This window comes from Engraulis encrasicolus, chromosome 9 (assembly GCF_034702125.1).
Source record: "Engraulis encrasicolus isolate BLACKSEA-1 chromosome 9, IST_EnEncr_1.0, whole genome shotgun sequence".
In the NCBI taxonomy this organism is placed as follows: domain Eukaryota; kingdom Metazoa; phylum Chordata; class Actinopteri; order Clupeiformes; family Engraulidae; genus Engraulis; species Engraulis encrasicolus.
Window position 1 is genome coordinate 1391283 of NC_085865.1, and position 22395 is coordinate 1413677.

The 22395-nt window shown below is 45.4% G+C and overlaps 1 protein-coding gene across 3 annotated transcripts in view; it reads left to right on the forward strand.

Moving 5' to 3' along the window:
* pan3 (poly(A) specific ribonuclease subunit PAN3) overlaps window positions 1-15350 on the forward strand; it is a 46295-nt gene extending 30945 nt beyond the window's left edge. For 2 of the 3 annotated variants that reach the window (XM_063206369.1, XM_063206367.1), the window contains exons 16-18: window positions 13064-13128; window positions 13663-13801; window positions 14545-15350. In XM_063206369.1, coding sequence (XP_063062439.1) covers window positions 13064-13128; window positions 13663-13801; window positions 14545-14685 — 345 coding nt within the window. In that variant the 3' untranslated portion in view covers window positions 14686-15350. The other variant, XM_063206368.1, reaches the window with a different exon arrangement.
* Window positions 15351-22395: the final 7045 nt, after the last annotated feature.

A 22395-nucleotide genomic window follows, 5' to 3' on the forward strand; every position in this document is an offset into this window, starting at 1 on the left:
ACTCTCCCTTTCAGTAGAGCAGTGTTTCTCAACTGGTGGGTCGCGATGCGGAGGGGTCCTCTGTGTGGCGGAGAGCTGTGGTGTAAAAATGTATTCATTCATTCATTCATTCATTCATTCATTCATTCACCCTTTCATTGTCTGACTCAAAACCGAAACAAGATGCGGTGTTGAAGAAAAGACAGTGATGTCAAAGAGAGAGTGAAACCTGGTTAATACTCATTTAAACTACAGTAGTTAATTGGACATGTTGCATGTCAGCAAAGAGAGAGTGAAACCTGGTTTCTAATTGATGGACATGTTGCATGCTGATGCATGTCATCAAATGCAGGGATATATTTTATTATTATTATTTGAAGTTTCTGGCGACGCTACACATTATTGGGTCACAGTGTAATGAGCATGGAAAACTGTGGGTACTAAGACTATTCCAGCTAAGAACTATTCCACCGCGGTAGACAATACTACTGTACTCTCTTAAGAACCGCAGTAGACAATACTACTGTACTCTGTAGACAATACTACTGTACTCTGTTAAGAACCGCTGCAGTAGACTATACTATTGTACTCTGCCTTCTGACAAGGACAGAAACCAGGTCACCACACCTACTGTGTTGCGTGCAAACGCGCTCCACCAAACAAAGCCGGTTCCGGCACACTGACCGACGAACCCTGTTTTATAGAGTTGTGTGCGGTGTACGTGTCTAAACAATGTCATTCTAATACTGTATCGTGCTGTATCGTACTGTATTGTACTGTATTGTGCGATATCATTAACCATAAAAGGTGAATCCGTCTGACAGAAAAACATCCATATAATCTGACTCTGAATGAGTGATCAAGTGAATGTGTTCCCGCCGGCCTCGCACAGGGCCTTGTGGAGGGAACTGCGGTAATTGCGAGAATTGCAAGTGGCGCCTGAATGACTGTCTCCGGGTAGCAAGTGGTAAAGATGGCAGACGGCCGATTGTCAAATTTGGAGTGTAAGATGTGAGCGTGTTAACGAAACAGCTGGTCTGGATGAATGTAAGATGTCATGGTGTTAACGGAACAGCTGGTCTGGATGAAGTCTTGAGGAAAGTAGTCGACACCATTTACCATCATCACCACTCTGCTCATTTACATACACATGCTCCCGTAAATGCACACACACACACACGCAAATATACCACACACACACACACACACAAATATACCACACACACACACACACACACACACCATATGCACATCCCCCCAACATGCACTTCTGCTTCAGACTTTGGCCTTCATCCCTGCCCCACTATGTAAAGTTTTTTTTGTTGGGAGGGTTTATTTGTAGTTTTATACGACAGGACAGTGAAGGTGATGACAGGAAGCAATTTGAGAGAGAGAGAGACGGGGACAGGTCAGGAGGAAGGGCCCGGGCCTGAATCGAACCCGAGTCGGCTGAATCGAACCCGAGTCGGCTGAATCGAACCCGAGTCGGCTGAATCGAACCCGAGTCGGCTGAATCGAACCCGAGTCGGCTGAATCGAACCCGAGTCGGCTGAATCGAACCCGAGTCGGCTGAATCGAACCCGAGTCGGCTGAATCGAACCCGAGTCGGCTGAATCGAACCCGAGTCGGCTGAATCGAACCCGAGTCGGCTGAATCGAACCCGAGTCGGCTGAATCGAACCCGAGTCGGCTGAATCGAACCCGAGTCGGCTGAATCGAACCCGAGTCGGCTGAATCGAACCCGAGTCGGCTGAATCGAACCCGAGTCGGCTGAATCGAACCCGAGTCGGCTGAATCGAACCCGAGTCGGCTGAATCGAACCCGAGTCGGCTGAATCGAACCCGAGTCGGCTGAATCGAACCCGAGTCGGCTGAATCGAACCCGAGTCGGCTGAATCGAACCCGAGTCGGCTGAATCGAACCCGAGTCGGCTGAATCGAACCCGAGTCGGCTGAATCGAACCCGAGTCGGCTGAATCGAACCCGAGTCGGCTGAATCGAACCCGAGTCGGCTGAATCGAACCCGAGTCGGCTGAATCGAACCCGAGTCGGCTGAATCGAACCCGAGTCGGCTGAATCGAACCCGAGTCGGCTGAATCGAACCCGAGTCGGCTGAATCGAACCCGAGTCGGCTGAATCGAACCCGAGTCGGCTGAATCGAACCCGAGTCGGCTGAATCGAACCCGAGTCGGCTGAATCGAACCCGAGTCGGCTGAATCGAACCCGAGTCGGCTGAATCGAACCCGAGTCGGCTGAATCGAACCCGAGTCGGCTGAATCGAACCCGAGTCGGCTGAATCGAACCCGAGTCGGCTGCGCAGTAGTAGACGAGGGCCCTCCCATTAGCACCCCACTGTGTGGAGTTAATGACGACTAATCTTAAGTTGTAGGGGTAAAAGCTTGCACATCCAAACGTCTGCCCAGGGAGCAGGACCAATAAATAGCCTGATAAAAAGGTTTCTACCCGAAACATCACGTAAAAATAAAAAATAAGTGGAAGCCAAAAAAATCCTGGTTGTTGCGGACTTTAATGACGACTAATCTATCAGCCCTCATCGCGACCAGGCCAGCGGAAGGAAGTGATTTGTGTGAATTCACACCCGATCCGACATGCCTGAGGGCGTGAAGTGTGTGAAGACGAGACGAGTCTTTAAATGTGCTGAACTCTCGCCCACCGTCTTCCGGTGCACACACACATACACGCGCACGCGCACGCACACACACACACACACACACACACACACACACACACACCCCTCTGCTGTGAGGTCTTTGAGGGTCATGACCTCGGCCCTCCACCTACTTCCCCATCCAGAATAATAATAAGTGTGTTCACCATTAACTATTACAGCCCTGAAGCATTTTTAAGTGTTAAGAGAAGCGCTTTGAAAAACGTATGTATGATTAATATCAGGGCTCGAGTTGTAGGGGGATGAGGGGGGATGCTATCCCCCCAACAATGAGAATGGTCTAAAATCATCCCCCTCAATGAAAACGGTCAAAAATCATCCCCATCTAGAACAGGCGTCCCTTCTTGACATATTGTGTTAAAATTGTACTTTTAACATCTGTACTTTCATATTTTTCTCTCCCCCGAACCCCCAATAATCATAATCAATCGCTGACCATCCCCCTTGCTTTGATTTTTACAACTCGACCACTGATTATTATTATTATTTGTTAGCTCTAGAGTAGCGCCATGTTAAAGCTGCCCAGCAACTCTTGAAAGTCCAAACCCATGTGATGATTAGTCTGACAAGATTGGGAAGAACTTCCCACAATCCCCAGCCTAGAAATTCTAGAGGTTGTGCATTCAATCTTAGCTGGTTGGTGGTTTTTAGCCCTAATTTATTACCCGATTACTTTCTGGATGTGCCTGCATGTTAGGAACATTTGCTTTGGAAGAACACCCTGTTACAACTCGCCACTTTGTCTTTAAGTAGTCAGCCATGTGTGCCTGCATGTGTGGTTGTGTTTTCCCACATTGGTGTGTGTGTATGTGTGCATGTGTGCGTGTGTGTGTGTGTGCGTGTGTGCGTGCGTGCGACATTTCCTCCCAGGGTCTCCGCGGATCTCCGGAGGTCTTATAAAGCCTTATATTTCGCCATTTGTGGAAGTGTGGTAATATATTTACGAGGTCTTATATTTCATCTAGGTAGATTGAGTGTAGAAAACAAGTCTATTTTTTTTCACGCTATAAACATTGTTTAACCAGCATACGTCCCTTATGCGGAAAAGTAGATGTAACTGATCTGTGTTTGTGGCGCAGCGCAGCCCGCTGGCCTCACAGCGGGGGGCAGTCGCAGACCTGTGGGCGCAGCGTCTAGCCTAGGCTACTTAGTAGAAACAGTCGAAAAAGTGGTCGAAAAAATATGAACGTGAATCGAGATGGGTAGATAGATGCAAGTTCAGTGTAATGTGGCTTGAGGAAAAGAAATAACAGTTAGCTATCCAAAGCAACGTCGGAATATGAAGCTTGTTGTAAACTGTGTCGGGAGGACGCATAATCATTTAGTTGTTGCGGGTCATTTTTAAATGTCTACTGTAAGCTGTTCCTTTACATGTTAGCCATGCCCTCACGTTTGGGTAAACGCGTTTGCTAAATCGTCGCCTTAGGATTATAGGGTTCTATCTGACTTTTGACCAGTTCTGAGATATTGAGGTTTAAAGATTTTGCACTCTGTAGATCAGAAGTGGCATATGGAATAGGTTTGTTTGATACACTAGACTCAAAGACACCTTCAATGAACTGTAAATCTAAAATATTAAAATCATTGAACATTTGGAAGTGGTGTTTTTTAAAACAGGTAAAATGTAGATAGAACCTTATTGCACTGAAATCGCAAAATGTTTTTAGGATTATAAGGTTCTATCTACCAAAACATCAGAATTAACAATAATTTCTGAACAAAACTCATAGATTACTAATAAAATAATTGTAACAACACTGTTTAAAGAAAATTAAGTGGTATTTGGAGATTGCAGGCCACTGTATGTATTGCTGTAAGATGCTATTTCACACTGTATAATTGGGGCAGTCTGTAGATCATAATTGGCATATGGAACATGTTAATTTGATACACTAGAGTTAAAGACACCTTAAATGAACTCTAAATCTGAAATATTTAAATCATTGAACTTTGGAAAGTGGTGTTTTTTAAACAGGTAGAATGCAGATAGAACCTTACCGCAAAATGTTTTTAGAATTATAGGGTTCTATCTACCAAAACATAGAAATTAACAATGATTTCGGAACAAAACTCATAGATTACTTATACAATGGTTGTAACAACACTATTTAAAGAATATGAATTGGCATTTGGAGATTTCAGGCCACTGAAGGCCTATATATAGCCTATATGTATATATTGTATGTATTTATACAATACCCGTAGTTAGATAGAGTTTAACCTAGATATTAGAAACCCTTGGTTATTAGGGGTTCAGGGGCTTGTCCCCCAAGAAATGAGGGGGGGAAAAGTCAAATTTTAACACAATATCAGAATGGCCCATGGCCCAGTGTGGTGGAGAACCTATGTCCCAAGGGCCGTAATCATCTTATCCGGGCCCGATATACTTTTAATGTTATGCAGCTTCACATGAAATATGACATATTTTGTAAAGTATTCTTAGGAATTACATTTGCAATACAATTAAGTTGCATTTTCAGGGGACCTAGTGAAGGTGGGGTCTGTTGTGAAGGTGGCCGCCTTCAATATAGGCCTAAAGTGCAGGGGGAAATCCTGATTTGTGTTCATAGTACAGATGCAAAAGTTTCTCCACCCCTGGCCAAGTGGTTAAGGAGACTAATTGTTACAGGTTCAAATCCCACCATCTCACTCCCTGGCTGAGATGTCCTTGAGCAAGAAACCTAACCCCTTACTTCTCCAGGGACTATAGCCAATACCCTGTACAAATACCCTGTACTGTAAGTCCCTTTGGATGAGGGCCTAATGTTATGTAATGTACTGTAAAATATATACCAGGTACAGATCTGTCAGCACTGCAATACAATTCAAATGTGCATTACAGTCAATGTTTTTGTATAGTATGGAGTTATGTGTCTAACATATTGCATTTACTGCAGTAAAAGTGTACTATAAATCCTCTCTGCTTATTTTATCTTCGAGCGATGCGAGTTAAGCGAGTAACCAATTGGAATGCAGAATACAGATTATTGACAGGTGACGTTACCCCTGTGGTGTTCTGACCACCCAACTTCTGCACGCCATCACACTTTGGTTTAAAAGTGTTGAGGAAAATACATCCAATACAGTGTACCATCAAAGGCTCATATGCATGGTTGTGCACAGCACACGATTAAACCGTCTATGGTTAAACAGCGTAGACCTACATTTTGTTTCGGACGGACGTTATAGACATTCTATTGACTTCATCCGCTGAGCGAGTAACTAGCAGCGACGTGTCTGTACGGCCCTTAAGTTGCAAGATCTGTCCAACTTGGTGCTGATTAAATAAGCGGGGTGCATTGGAGTCGCCATCCTTGCTTTGAATGGCAAACAGAAGCTCATATTTGCAAGATTTTGCGAGGCAATGGTAGCACTGAGACTGGAGACATGCGTTGGTATCATAACAAACGAAAAAGCTGCTGATTAGCCGCTTTGCAAAGCTGCTACGTTCAATTGCGTCAGATAGAACCCTATAATTCTAAGTTGAAGTGCGGTTTTGCAGATAGAACCTTATGGTTCTGAGGATTAAACGGTGAAAAATGCATAAAACGTTTCAAAACATATTCTAGGATGTAAAGCAGTGTTACTATAATATGTCTATGGCAATAACTCAATTTCGACCAAAATGTCAGATAGAACCTTATAATCCTAGAGCGACGAACTGTAAAGGGTTCATTTCATGAAGTCCATTATGACCGTATTCGAAAATAATTGTTCCTTCATACAATAGCCTACATTTTCAAAATCGCCTCTAGATACGTGACAGGCTATTTGATGCCTCTGTCAAATGCAAAATGATTTCGTTAACATGATGACAGCACGAGGAAGTGAGCGCGAGGATATACGAAATCGGATGAGTAACAGAATATGTACGCATGATCTGGCGAGGTTCGTAATGTCCAAGTCGGTAACCAGATGGGTAACGGTAAACGCGCTAAATGCTTGTTATGGACATTGCTGGAAATCGCTTTCCAAGTTGTGCGCTGTTTATTGCTCCCATCTAGAGAACAACAAACTACAGACAGGCTAAGCTCAAAGTAGAACGCTTGCTTCTGCTACCCGTCTCTGATAAAGCGAGCTGGAGGAGGAGAAACGGCAGTCACTCAGAGTAGTCGTACATTTAACCCTTTTGACATCAGGTGTCCTCTCTCCTAATAGCAAAATGCATTCAACTACTTATCCATCAGAAATGATGAGTTGTTGAGCCATTTTCAATGTGTACATTTAAAGGCATTTGATGAACATTCATCTGATTTTTTCATAGGCCGTCAAAGCATGCGTGGGACCCTCAATTAAATGCCAGTTGTCAATTAACTGACCATGTGCATGCATGGTGTCTAGGCCTACAGATCAGTTACACCTTGCTACTGCTGACACTGTGTTTACCCTAGGCTACACTATAAAAGCACAGTATATAATATTGTTTATTATATGTAATTATGTACTAGGCCTACATTTCATTATAGCAATGTAAACTAATAACATTAGCAATATAGCAATGCCTCACCCCGAGCGGTGGTCTTATATTTTATCATCAGAGGTCTTATATTTGTCTTAAAAAGTCTTATATTTGGTGATCCAAAATGTGCAGAAACCCTGCCTCCTCATCGTCTGGTTGAGTTGTGCCATGTCTGGTGGCACGCAGCTTTACCCACCAGGACACACACACACACACACACACACACACACACACACACACACACACACACACACACACACACACACACACACACACACACACACACACACGCTGGCTGCTGCACACACACACACACACACACACACACACACACACACACACACACACACACACACACACACACACACACACACACACACACACACACTCTAGCACCCCACATACACATCATGCCTCATACCTGGAAGAGATCACAGAATGCAAAAGAGACTACATCAACTTCTGCAGGGATGTTGCAGTGCCCACCAAGACTGTGCGCTGCTACCCTAACCATAAACCATGGGTGACCCGTGATGTGAAAGAGCTGTTGGACAGAAAGAAAATGGCCTTTAAAGATGGCAACACAGTGGAGCTCAAGGGTGTCCAGAAGGAGCTCAAGAAAAGACTGAAAGAGGCCAAGAATGCATATGGAAGGAAGATTGAGATGAAGATGGACAACAACCCTAAAGAACTGTGGCGGGGCATCAAGACAATGACAGGGTGTGAAGCCAAGAGTCGTGGAGCAGACGGCGATTGTAGCAGGGCAGACGATCTCAATAGCTTCTACAATCGCTTTAATTGCCCTCCCATTGTGAATGCTGCTAGCAATGGGATAGACATTAACACCTCCAGGTCACCCTACACACCTACCACGGACAACTTCACTCCCAGCACAGCACCCCCTCCTCCATTGCACCTTCAACCTGCCATGGGCTCTCCTCCCCCCCGGACTACCTCTGAATGCTCATCAACACCGACCCCACCTCCTGTTAACCTTTCAACACACTCGCCTCCCCCCCGGATTAACCATCAGCAGGAAGAACTTTCACCAGTCTACCCTTACACAAATCTCTCCTCTGAGCCAGCCCCCACAAGCACAGGATCACCTGGGGAAGACAGGACACATTCAATACACATACCCCCACCCCCTGCAAACTCAGCAACTCCTCAGTGTCACAGCTCAACAGGTCAGAAGCACACTCAAGAGGCTCAAAGTAAAGGCTCCTGGCCCTGATGGTGTTTGTGCCAAACTACTTAAAACCTGTGCTGAGGAGCTTGCTCTGCCACTTCAGTCCATCTTCAACAGAAGCCTACAGGATGGGAAAGTCCCTACACAGTGGAAGACATCCTGTCTCATCCCAGTTCCCCAAAAAGCCACACCCCAAAGAACTGAACGATTTCAGACCAGTTGCCCTCACCTCTCACATAATGAAGACTTTTGAACGTGTGCTGCTGATCAACCTACTGAAGCCCCAGGTCCAACATGCTCTAGATCCCCTGCAGTTTGCCTATCAGGAGAAAGTGGGAGTCGAGGATGCTATCCTGTATCTGCTACACAGGGTGCATTCTCACCTGGACAAGAGAGACAGGGCTGTGAGAGAATCATGTTCTTTGATTTCTCTAGTGCCTTCAACACCATCCAGCCACTCATGCTGAAGGACAAACTGCTGCGAATGGGAGTGGGAACAGGACTGGTGACATGGATAACTGACTACCTCACTGGGAGGCCCCAGTTCGTCAGGCTTGGTGACCATACATCCCAGACTGTTGTCAGTAACACGGGTGCGCCGCAAGGAACGGTGCTCTCCCCGTGTTTTTCACCCTGTACACCTCTGACTTCAGCTACAACACAGAGACCTGTCACATGCAGAAGTTCTCTGATGACACTGCCATTGTGGCGTGCATCAAGGATGGACAGGAAGGAGAGTACAGGGAACTGGTGGAGAACTTTGTCAGTTGGTGCCGGGACAATCAGCTGCAGCTGAATGCCACCAAAACAAAGGAGATGGTGGTTGACTTCAGGAGGACCACCCCACCACTGTTGCCTGTCTCTATCGAGGGAGAGACAGTGGAGACAGTCAACACCTACAAGTACCTAGGAGTACATCTGGACAACAAACTGGACTGGGCTGCCAATTCAAATGCTCTTTACAAGAAAGGGCAGAGCATGCTCTACATTCCTACGGAAAAGCTTAGATCCTTCAATGTCTGCAACAGGCTCCTGCTGATGTTCTATCAGTCTGTCATGGCAAGTGTCCTCACCTACGCTATTGCTGTTGGGGAGGTAGCGTTAGGAAGAGGGACGCTGGACGCCTTGACAGGCTGGTGAGGAAAGCTAGGTCTGTGGTGGGTATGGAACTGGAGGATCTCACAACCACAGCCGAAAAAAGGACACTTAGCAGATTGGACTCAATACTTGAAAATGACAGACACCCCCTGCACCCGTTTCTGGCCAACCAGAGGAGCCTGTTCAGCTACAGACTCCGGGCCTTCCCCTGCCGGACAGACAGACTACGGAAAGTCTTTTGTGCCCAGGGCCATCCAGCTCTTCAACACCACACAGAAAGAGACAGTTAAAGAGATTGTCATTGGTGACTGGACTGCATAAACTACCCCCCCCACACTGGAACAATCAACCTGCAGCCACTACACCCCCCCCCTTCCCGATTCTTTTCTCTACTGAACAGTTACACTTCATCCCACCCCCTACCCCCCACCCCCCGGAGCAAGCGCCTGCACTACCTTGGACACTTTAAGGGTTGCCCAATACAGGACAATAACCCACTACACCCCACCTCAGCTACCTCACCCCCTGGAATAGCTGCTGTGAACTACTCAGCTTTTGCATGGACAATAATTAGAACTTCTTTGGCTCTTGTATGTGTACTTAACATGGTTATTTTGTTTTTCTGTGAGTGTGAATGTATGCAACATGACACCCTACCAGGACCTTGTGTCTGTGCAGGGATGTGTGTGTGTGTGTGTGTGTGTGTGTGTGTGTGGGTGGGACAATGTGTGTGTGAGTGTGTGTGTGTGAGAGAGAGAACATGTGTGTATGTGAGATAATGTGTGGCGGTAGTACTCAAGATATATTTTTCCTGTAATGTTCAATTATGTGTATAATGTCTTGTGTATGTTTTGTATTTGTGTATTTATGTAATCTGACAGACACCTTAATTTCCTTCGGGATTAATAAAAGTACTCTACTCTACTCTACTCTACTCTACATACATGCGAAACACACCAACACACACACACACGCGAGCACACACACACATACACACACACACACACACACACACACACACACACACACACACACACACACACACACACCATGCCCCATACACGCACACACACAACACTTACCCCCCGCCACACACACACACACACACACACACACACACACCATGCCCCATACACGCACACACACAACACTTACCCCCCGCCACACACACACACACACACACACACACACACACACACACACACACACACACACACACACAACACTTACCCCCGCCCCACACTCACTTCTGCTTCTGTGCCCCAATGTGTCAAGTCATTTGACATGCTAAAACACACACACACACACACACACACAGAGACAACACACACACTCACACACCCTCTGCTGTGAGGTCTTTGAGGGCCATGACCCCGGTCCTCCACCTACTTCCCCATCCAGAGTAATAATAATAAGTGTGTTCACCATTAACTATTACAGCCCTGAAGCATTTTTAAGTGTTGAGATAAGCACTTTGAAAAACGTATGTATAATTATTATTATTTAGTAGCTCTAGAGTAGCGCCATGTTAAAGCTGCCCAGCAACTCTTGAAAGTCCAAACCCATGTGATGATTAGTCTGACAAGATTGGGAAGAATTTCCCACAATCCCCAGCCTAGAAATTCTAGAGGTTGTGCATTCAATCTTAGCTGGTTGGTGGTTTTTAGCCCTAATTTATTACCCGATTACTTTCCATCTGCATTCTTTGGAAGAACACTCTAATGCAACTCTCCACTTTGTCTTTAAGTAGTCAGCCATGTGTGCCTGCATGTGTGGTTGTGTTTTCCCACATTGGTGTGTGTGTATGTGTGCATGTGTGTGTGTGTGCGTGCGGCATTTCCTCCTCATCGTCTGGTTGAGTTGTGCCCTGTCTGGTGGCACGCAGCTTTACCCACCAGGACACACACACACACACACACACACACACACACACACACACACACACACACACACACACACACACACACACACACACACACACACACACACACACACACACACACACACACACACACACACTTTACCCGCCAGCGGTTTCCTCACCCATCTCTCTCTCTCTGCTGAAAACGCAGCTGTAGAAGCCAAACAGCCACGCCATGTAAATAAATAAATATGGTTTCATTTGGTTCCGTTTGGCCTCGTAGCTAAAGGCTATGGCACCGTTTCTCACTTTGTAGCTATAGGCTATGGCACCATTTGGCCTCGTAGCTAAAGGCTATGGCACCATTGGCCTCGTAGTCAAAGGTTATGGCACCGTTTGGCCTCGTAGCTAAAGGTTTTGGTTCCATTTGGCCTCGTAGTTAAAGGTTTTGGTTCCATTTGGCCTCGTAGCTAAAGGTTTTGGTTCCATTTGGCCTCGTAGCTAAAGGTTTTGGTTCCATTTGGCCTCGTAGTCAAAGGTTATGGTTCCATTTGGCCTCGTAGCTAAAGGTTTTGGTTCCATTTGGCCTCATAGTTTAAGGCTATGGCACCATTTGGCCTCGTAGTCAAAGGTTATGGTTCCATTTGGCCTCGTAGCTAAAGGTTTTGGTTCCATTTGGCCTCATAGTTTAAGGCCATGGCACCGTTTCTCACCTTGTAGCTAAAGGCTATGGCAGCGTTTGGCCTAGTAGCTAAAGGCTACGGCACCGTTTCTCACCTTGTGGCTAAAGGCTATGGCACCGTTTCTCACCTTGTGGCTAAAGGCTATGGCACCGTTTCTCACCTTGTGGCTAAAGGCCATGGCACCGTTTGGCCTCATAGTTTAAGGCCATGGCACCGTTTCTCACCTTGTGGCTAAAGGCTATGGCACCGTTTCTCACCACAGTAGGTTTGTTTGGACATTGCATACAGCGACACAACATACTAAGTAGACTATAGGGTTGTCTGTAGAAAAAATACGGGACGCATCATTGTCGTGGGGGGTCTGGGAAAATGTGTATTTCTTAGATGCAATGCAATCTCCTGCATTTTAACCAAATTGTGTCCCGTTTCAGCTCAATACGGAACCATACTTTGGTTTATAGTGACAGGACGGGACGATTCCTTATTTCAAGGTTGACTGTTGGCACCCCTAGTAGGGCAGGCCACAACGCTTTATAGAGGGTGAACATGGTGATGCTGTTCAGTCTTGTGTTTTCCAGCATTATAAGACATTTAACTGTAGACATGGGCACAGACAGACAGCAAAATATTAATAAAACCGTGACTGCTACTTTCATTATTGGCCGCCTATTTTGATGGGATGCTAGCCTAAGCCTTTTGTCGCAATCTGGCCAAAGCAGAGTTAGATTTAACAGCTATAATCACAGCTGGTGACTAAGTAGTATAATAAACACAACAAAAGGGAGAACTTTGAAAATAGATGCACACATTTCTTTTAAAAAGAAAAAGTTCTGCTGCCCAGCCGTGTCTCTAATGGCACTGGACTGCTATGCCGGCGCCCCGGGCTTAATTCCGGCCCGCGTCTTTTGCCGACCCTTCCCCGTCTCTCTTTCTCCCAACTCGCTTCCTGTCTCTCCTCCACTGTCCTATCGAAAAATGTAAAAAGTTAAAAAGTAAAAAGTTGTGCTGTTGTTGTAAAGCAGCCTTCATAATGTTGTTGTTGTAAAGCAGCCTTCTATTGTTCTGTTCTAAAGCGTAATGTTTTTGTTGTGTCATCTTTGTCCTGTAGGAGGTTCAAAATGGCCGCCTCTTCCGCCTACTGGCCAAATTGGGAACCATCAACGAGAGACCGGAGTAAGTGCAAAACATTACAAAGATGTTTTTTTATTTACTAGTATGACCAAAGTACAGTACGATTTATGGCTAAAAGTGTCTATTTCTGAATATTCAAAATGGCAGACATGGAGAAGATCCCCCTTTTCATGTATGAATAGTGCAATCTTTCCAGTCATAATGAATTCTTAGAATTTGATGCTGGTTGTAAGTATTCATGAAAAAGGGTAACATTACTGAATGGGCAGCATGAATTCTGGAATAAACTACTAGAAATATTACACAGTGCACCTTTAAGAACCAGAGCATTATGCCAGAAGCCTGTGCGAGCTAACGGTGGTGTTGCGTTGTGCCCGTCAGGTTCCAGAAGGACCCCACGTGGTCTGAGACGGCAGACCACAAAATAACAGATTTTTTTCCTGAAATTGATCATAAAAGTCATGCAAATGTGAACAGTGTGCGGGAGCTTTCTTTGCTTTCCCCTTCTTTTAAGAACCAGAGCATTATGCCAGAAGCGTGTGTGAGCTAACGGTGGTGTTGCGTTGTGCCCGTCAGGTTCCAGAAGGACCCCACGTGGTCCGAGACGGGCGACCGCTACCTGCTGAAGCTGTTCCGGGATCACCTGTTCCACCAGGTCACCGAGACCGGCTCGCCATGGATCGACCTGAGCCACATCGTGGCCTGCCTCAACAAGGTCAACTACAACAACAACAGCAACAGCATGTGTTTATATAGCACAATATCACAGCAACAACACATATTTAAAACAACAACATCATGTATACAGCACAATATCACAGAAATAACATGTATTTATACAGCACAATATTACAACTGTACAGTTGACTCAAAGTGCTTTCAAATACACATACACCAGAAGTCCCGAAAAACTGGGGACATTCCCGAATTTTAAGCTGCTTTTGTCTGTTTTGTCAGACCCCAATGTCCCGAAAATTACACTGCAGCAGAATACTAATATTTTGTCTGTGAAACCTTAAAAACTGTGCGTTCTCTCAGATCTAATGTGCTACGTAGTATTTGATTGAGCAATATGAAATGCAGTATTAAAACGTAGCATTTGATTGGGCAATATGAAATGCAGTATTAAAACGTAGCATTTGATTGGGCAATATGAAATGCAGTCTTAAAACGAGTGTGTGTGTTGGTAGCCAGGCCACGCTCTCCTGGTGACGCAACACCTTCAGCGTTGCTTCTAGTCAGGCCAAGAGCAATGCAAATATAATTTCTGATCTCCCGAAAAAAACGGGAACTCCACCCACTTTGTATGACACCAGTCAATCAGTACCAAACCTTCAGAGGCGGGTCAACCATTCCATTTGGGAAACGTTCATTGCTATGGTCTTGGTCAGACCAAGTTTCAAAGAGATTTGAAAGTCGATGATAATCAGGCTAGTGTGTTGTTCTTGTGTTGGTCAGCTGGACGCGGGCGTTCCAGAGAAGATCAGCCTGGTGTCTCGGGACGAGAAGAGCGTGCTGGTGGTGACCTACTCCGATCTGAAGCGCTGCTTCGAGAGCACCTTCCAGGAGCTGCAGGCGGCCGCCAACGGCTCGCTCTAGGGCCCCCCCTACAGGAGCGGAATGGGACTACTGGCCGGAACAGCAGACGGAGCAACTTTGCACTACAGGGCGAAACGCTGAGGACGCAGACCTGGCCTGAGGGGTGAACACTATACTACGGAGCTGCTTCAGGAGCACACTAGGTGAAGTGAAGGGAAGAAGTAAATCATCTAGTAGAAGAGCCTCACGTTTCTTAAGAAAAATGAGGACTCCAGACTCTTCTATTAGATGATTTACCTCTTCGCTTAACCTGGTTTACACCTGCAACAGAGTCTTAGTGTAGTCTCCTGGAAACTTTGAAGATCATCTCGCCACCATCTCGAGGACGACAAAACAAAAGCAGGCTGCTGAACTCGCCAGTCACATACACTGCTCTGTTCGGAAAAGGCTTTTCTCTTTTTTTTTTCTTTTTTTCTCTCATCCTTTTTTCCTAAAAGGCTTATTTTTTTAGTTTTCATAACCTCGCAGCTACATTTATGACACGGACAAGCAAACATAAAAAACATTATGGACAAAGTGGAAGCTGTGATGAATTTTTTTAGACATGGGGAACAACATGGACGACATGAGAAAAAAAGTACTTCTCCCGCTTTTACTTTCAGAAGACCTTTTTGTTGATTTTCTTGATCTTCTTTTGAGGATGCACTAAAAGAAATTTTAAGTTTTGTGATTTTTTTTCTCTTTTTAAAAAAAAATTGATTGTGTGTGAAAGAGTGCCTGTGTTGCGAGCTTGCATATGAATGTACGACGTGTGTGTGTGTCTGTGTGTGAGAGAGACAGAGCGCGTGTGAGAGAGCGTGTGTGTGTGCTTTTGTGTGAGCGTTTTTGCCCCACAGGGTTTGGAAAAACTGAAAAGGAAAAAAAAAACACAAAAAACTGAGTCCTCACACTCGAAACAGTGAGAAAAAGAAAATTTAACAAAACAGAACAAAACAAATTAGGCTTTATTTTTATGTCATCACTTCCTGCTGGAGTCTTCTATCCCTCACCCTTAGCCCCGCCCCCTCTGCTCCATCCAGCCATCTGATTGGAGGAACTAGCAGACAGGACAGACCACTGGCCAATGGCACGCAGGGAGGGAGGGGGGGGATGGGCCGGGAGGGCCACACCACTTGTTGCCTCTTTGTTTTCACTTAAAAGACGGGACGAACCACTAGGTTGGTGGCTTATGATTTAGGAGGTCTGGTTTGGGCGATCGAGGCGGTGGGAAGTGGACCGATATTCGACTAGTCGACATTTTGGAACTCTGACAAGAAATGAGGCGAGCCGCCAGACTGACCAATGGTGGGGGGTTATGGGTAAAAAGGGGTGGAGCCAGTGGTCATCAGGTGAGAGGGCGAGGAGAAGGGGGGGTAGTATTGGGGGAGAGTATGGGGGGGAGTATTGGGGTGAGTATGGGGGGGGGTGGGGGCGGTTGTAAAGTCATGCTGGCACTGAATGAGTGAAAGAATGGATGGATGAATGTCTTTTTTTTGGTAATGGTGGGTTTTCTGTCCTTTCTTTTTTTTCACCTATGAGGACGAAGGTTCTGCCTCCCCCACTCCAAGGCTGTAATTGTATAGATTTCATTTGATGTCACATCATGAGAGGTGATATAGCCGGCAGCAGAAGAGCAGATTGAAGTGGAGTGGAGGGGTTGTGTTTGTTGGGGGGGTCTGACAGCAGAGCAGAATGGGTGAGGGGGGAGGGTTGTAATTGGGCTAGTTGGTCCTGTCCTGTCCTCTTCTCTCCTCTCCTCTCCTCTCCTCTCCTCTCCACTCCTCTCTCCTCCTCTCCTCTCCTCTCCTCTCCTCTCCTCTCCTCTCCTCTCCCGTCTTCTCCTCTCCTCTCTTCTTCTGTCCTCTCCTCTCTTCTTCTGTCCTCTCCTCCACTTCTCTCCTCTTCTCTCCTCTCCTCTCCTCTCCTCTCCTCTCCTCTCTTGTCCTCTCCTCTCTTCTCTTGTCCTCTCCTCCACTTCTCTCCTCTTCTCTCCTCTCCTCTCCTCTCCTCTCCTCTCCTCTCCCCTCTTCTCTTCTCTTCTCTTCTCTTCTCTTCTCTTCCCTCCTCTCTTCTCCTCTTCCCTCCTCTCTTCTCCTCTCCTCTCCTCTCCTCCCATCTCCTCTCCTCTCCTCCCCTCCACTTCTCTCCTCTCCTCTCCTCTCCTCTCCTCTCCTCTTCTCTCCTCCACTTCTCTCCTCTCCTCCACTTCTCTCCTCTCCTCTCCTCTCCTCTCCCCTTCTGTCCGGTTTGGCTCTGGGGACCTGAACATGAGTGGAACCAAAGAACTGGAACCTTTTGATAGCAGGAACCGGAACGGCCTTGTCAAGAATGTCTGCTTTCAAAGAGGAAGAAATCTTCTGCACGCTTTCTGTATTGTTCTTCAACCCACCAGGCCTTCTTCTTTCACTCTTTCTTTCTTTCTTTCTGTTCTTTCACTATTTATTTCACTCTTTATTTCTATATTTCTTTGCCTGCCTCTCCCCTGCATCCTCGTACAGCACTCTGGTTTGTTTTCTTCTCAGCCTGAAGGAGTGAAACGTGTTTGTTTTTGGTTTGAGTTTAGTCGCTGGATCTCCTTTACTCCGCTGTGGGGCATGATGGGTAACTATGGCGACACACTCTCCTCACTCTGTCCTTTCTTCTTTTTTTTGTATTTGTTTATAAATTCTGTGGACCAATTCATGAAAGGTGGTGGAGAGGTAGTCGTCCAACCCTGCGGATTGGGAGACGAGGACGTTTTGGAATTTTTTTTGGACTGTCAAACACCCATTTCTGTTTTTTTTTGTTTTTTTTTTTAAAGGACAAAAACAAAAGAAAAATAAGTAAAATAAGTTGACCTCTTTAAGATCATGTGACAAACAGGTGCTGCAGCTACTTCCCTTGGTGTGGTCTGTGGTGACGAGGGGATGGGGGGGGAGGGGGGGGTGCAGGAAAGGGTTGGTGGGGGGGGCGGGGGGGCAGGAAAGGGATGGGGGAGGGTGACAGAGTGGGTCCCGGCTCCATTGGCCGCGTTCCTGATGGTGCATCGGTGCCTTTGCTGTGCCGCGCCATTTGCATGTGCGCACTTTGCCATGTTCATGCATTCCGGTCAAATTCCAATTCCAGAATGCAGTGAAGTGGCAAAGTGCACATGCACGCTGTGCACAAAAGCCAGCAATGCACCATCACACCATTTCACCATTTCAATTCATTCTGGTTTGAATTTGACCAGAATGCATGACATTTTTAAGTGTTTATGCACGCTGCACAGCAAAAGCAGCACTGCACCATTACGAACGCGGCCATAGACCTGCATATGTCTCCAGGTGTGTCCCGGCCCCATAGACCTGCATATATGGGGAGGGTTGCCAGGTTGGTCCATAGACCTGCATATACAGTATGAGGAGGGTTGCCTGGTTGGTCCATAGACCTGCATATACAGTATGAGGAGGGTTGCCAAGTGGGTCCCGGCCCCATAGACTCACAGTGCATATGTGGGGAGGGTTGCCAAGTGGGTCCCATAGACTCACAGTGCATATGTGGGGAGGGTTGCCAGGTGGGTCCCATAGACTCACAGTGCATATGTGGGGAGGGTTGCCAAGTGGGTCCCAGCCCCATAGACTCACAGTGCATATGTGGGGAGGGTTGCCAAGTGGGTCCCAGCCCCATAGACTCACAGTGCATATATGGGGAGGGTTGCCAAGTGTGTCCCGGCCCCATAGACTCACAGTGCATATGTGTATTTAATCACAGCCGTCCTGATGACACAGACTCAATCAAGACCGAGCAGATTGCTGCAGCGCACATGTGCACTGAAATATTGAAATGCTCTCTGGTTAGAAATGTGTATACACAGACTAGTCTCTAAACTGAATGCATTATATTTTTCAGTATTCATGTGTGCTGTATCAATTTGCTCGGTTTTGATCTGTTTTTGCGGCATCATGAATGTGGTGATGGTCGTTATGGATACTGTACATGCATGTCTGTGTTGACCCACTGGAACTTTGGAACACTGAGCTAGTTCCGGAATTCTCTCTCTCTCTCAGGAGTTGCCCGCCCCGGGGGCGTGCCAGTGACTGAATGTGTCTGACTTGTCATTGGCTGCTGTCCCTAGTGGGTGGGGTCAAGCTACAGTGGGGGTGGGGTTAGGGTGGATGTTGGCGGGATTTGAATCACAAACAGACAGACAGACAGCCACACTGGACAGGGGGGAGGGGGGGGATAATCTCCTCCTTTGGGCCGAACTGTATGGTCTTCATTTGTTCATTTTACGTTTCAAGAATTATGTATCATTTTTCTCCTGTGTTTTTTTTCCCTTGTTTATAGTGAATCTGATCAGATCTTGGTGAATGTGGTGCCAAGAAATACAGAAATACTCCCTCACACACACACACACACACGCACACGAAATACAGACTCCCTCTCACTCACTCCCCAACACACACACACGCAGACAAACCCACTTATTGTCACACGTGCGTACACACACACACACACACACTCACACTCACACCAGCACTCCACACCTTAGACCCATACACAGCGGATAGTCAGATCATGTTGGTCACCCCCGGACTCGCACACACTCCAGTTGTGTTGGTGCCACCCAGGGACACACCTGCACTGACACGCGCACACACCACACACACACACACACACACACGCACACACACGGACTCCCACCCTCCTCCCAAAGGACACACACACCTACTCTGACTCCTCCCTCCTCCCTCCTCCCCGGCCACACTGGGGGCCCCTGCCCCTCCATCGTCTCACAGTTTGCAATATTTGTGTGTACAGCAGTATTTTAATAAAGAATACCAAAACAATAAATGCCACAGTTCATTGACCTCTTTTTTAAAATAAATAAATAAAAGAAATCATAATCATGTGGTATAGCAATACTTTAATGCATAACACAATATAGTCGTCATAGTAATTAATAGCATTCATTGACCAAGTCATGATGGATTTTCTTTAACTGCCTTGCTCAATTGTTATTTTTAAAATCTTTCTATATTTCAAGAATAGCAAGTGGCAGTTATCAAAAACATCTGAACAAAATCAGCAACAACTAAGGTCAGAGCTGAATGCTGGTATAATATCAGCATTATATTGCCCCGTAAATAAAAATAATGTACAAAGTGACTAAAATATACACAAAATACTGATATGTTTCCCAATATTGGTCCATAAATGAAATAATATTCCAAGATAAACACAATCAGGGCTCTAAATTAACTTTTTCCATCAGCATCCAAAATGGCCAGTACAGTAGATGCTAATCTTACAAGCCAAACTCACTCACCAACGGGTCAGAGTGGCAAGTGAGTTTGTCTATTTTACTGGCTAAACTGAAGTTTCATCAGCATTTTGCTGGCTTACGGGTGTTAATTTAGAGCCCTGAATGCAATACAGCAAAATTGTCAGTAATATGAGTTGAGTAGCATTACCTCCAGAGAGAAACACCATGCTTTGGCATTAAATACCTACATGGAGAGACACCATGCTTTGGCATTAAATACCTACATGGAGAGACACCATGCTTTGGCATTAAATACCTACATGGAGAGACACCATGCTTTGGCATTAAATATCTACATGGAGAGACACCATGCTTTGGCATTAAATACCTACATGGAGAGACACCATGCTTTGGCATTAAATACCTACATGGAGAGACACCATGCTTTGGCATTAAATATCTACATAGAGAGACACCATGCTTTGGCATTAAATATCTACATGGAGAGACACCATGCTTTGGCATTAAATACCTTCATGGAGAGACACCATGCTTTGGCATTAAATACCTATAGAGAAACACCATGCTTTGGCATTAAATACCTACATGGGGAAACACCATGCTTTGGCATTAATTACCTCCAGAGAGAGACACCATGCTTTGGCATTAAATACCTACATGGAGAGACACCATGCTTTGGCATTAAAGACCTTCATGGAGAGACACCATGCTTTGGCATTAAAAACCTTCATGGAGAGACACCATGCTTTGGCATTAAATACCTACATGGAGAAACACCATGCTTTGGCATTAAAGACCTTCATGGAGAGACACCATGCTTTGGCAGTGGGAGCTGTTGGTTAGGTGCTTCAAAAGTGCTTCATGTGACGATACTTAAGAGACATTTTAACCAGACTGAACAATAATCATACAGCACAGAAGGCAGTCATGGGATGCATGTAGCCATATACAGTATATTGTGTGTTAATGATGTGATATGTGTTGTGTTGTTCACCCTCTTACTTGGTGTAAGATTGCACTGCACAATTAGTAACAGTATGCATAACTATACTGATACTACATAACATACACATCAGCTTGTTTTAACATATCATATACAGTATAATGGCTGCATTCAGTGGTTCTCAATCATACATTGTCATACATTTGTCCAATACAGTAGCTGATTAAAATTGTGCTTTACTATTTCCTCATGTAATATGACATACGGGTCAAAGACGTTTTCTATGGGCTCAGTCGTCAGGTGGTGCAACAGCATTTAATGCCCATAAATTAACTACATTAAAGGGCAACTCCTGCCAATTTCAATTTGCTGTTGTACTGCTCACGCTACCCTTGACTTGTCAGTACCCGGTGACGCCGCATTTTTTGGCTCAGCCCTTTCCGAGAAATTAGCTATTTTAATGGGGGCAACTTTTGTTTACATTTCAATTTTTTTTTTTTATCTATTCCCAAACACATCCAAAAGGTTATGCAACATCAGCAGACAGGCCAGGAGTAGGCCTATGATCATTTTTTAAAAAATGTAAACAAAAGTTGCCCCCATTAGAATAGATCATATCTCGGAAAGGGCTGGGCCAAAAACTGCGGCGTCACCGGGTACTGACAAGTCAAGGGTAGCGTGAGCAATACAACAGGTCATTGAAATTGGCAGGAGTTGCCCTTTAACTAGTAATTGGTAGTTAATGTGCGGCAATGAATTATATGCTTCTTGAAGGGACACTGTGCAGGAAATGGTCAAAAAGGGTACTGCAACTATGCTGCTCATTGAAACTGGGCTGCCAATTGCCAAATTTGATCTTTACATTTCTAAGTAATAATCAAATATTTTCTAGTATGGTCCAAGTAGAGTCATTTTTGCAGCTAAAAATGGCTAATTCTGGAAATTCAAAATGGCGGCCCATGGAGAAGATCCCCCTTTTCATGTATGAAAAGTGCAATTTTTCCTGTCATAATGAATACTTAGAATTTGATGGTGGTGGTAAGTATTCATGAAAAAGGTAACATTAGTGAATGGGAAGCATGAATTCTGGAAATAAACAACTAAAAATCTCACACAGTGTCCCTTTAAAAAGTCCACTAAAACAAACCCAAATCCATGCAATAGTGGCGCTGGCTGGCATTGCACCACCCTGACATGTGCGACTGCTAAGACGTCACTGACCAGTTTATATGTGCTCATCATGTACAGTAGCCTATAATGTCGATTCCGTAGTTCTCAATCATATATTTACAAGGGATGTACCGAATCCAAGATTCAGTTTGGAATTTGGTCTTGTTGACGGGTTTCGGTTTCGGCGATCAGAGTAGGTTTCAGTATTCAGTATTCAGTTTAGGATTCGGACAAATCTTGAGCAGTGGATTCAGTATTAGGCAGAACCTTAATAAAAAATATATTGCTCACAATTACCGAAGATTCGATTTCGGATTTGGTATTCGTCAGAACCTTAAAAATTCGGTACATCCCTAAATGTTTACCCTTA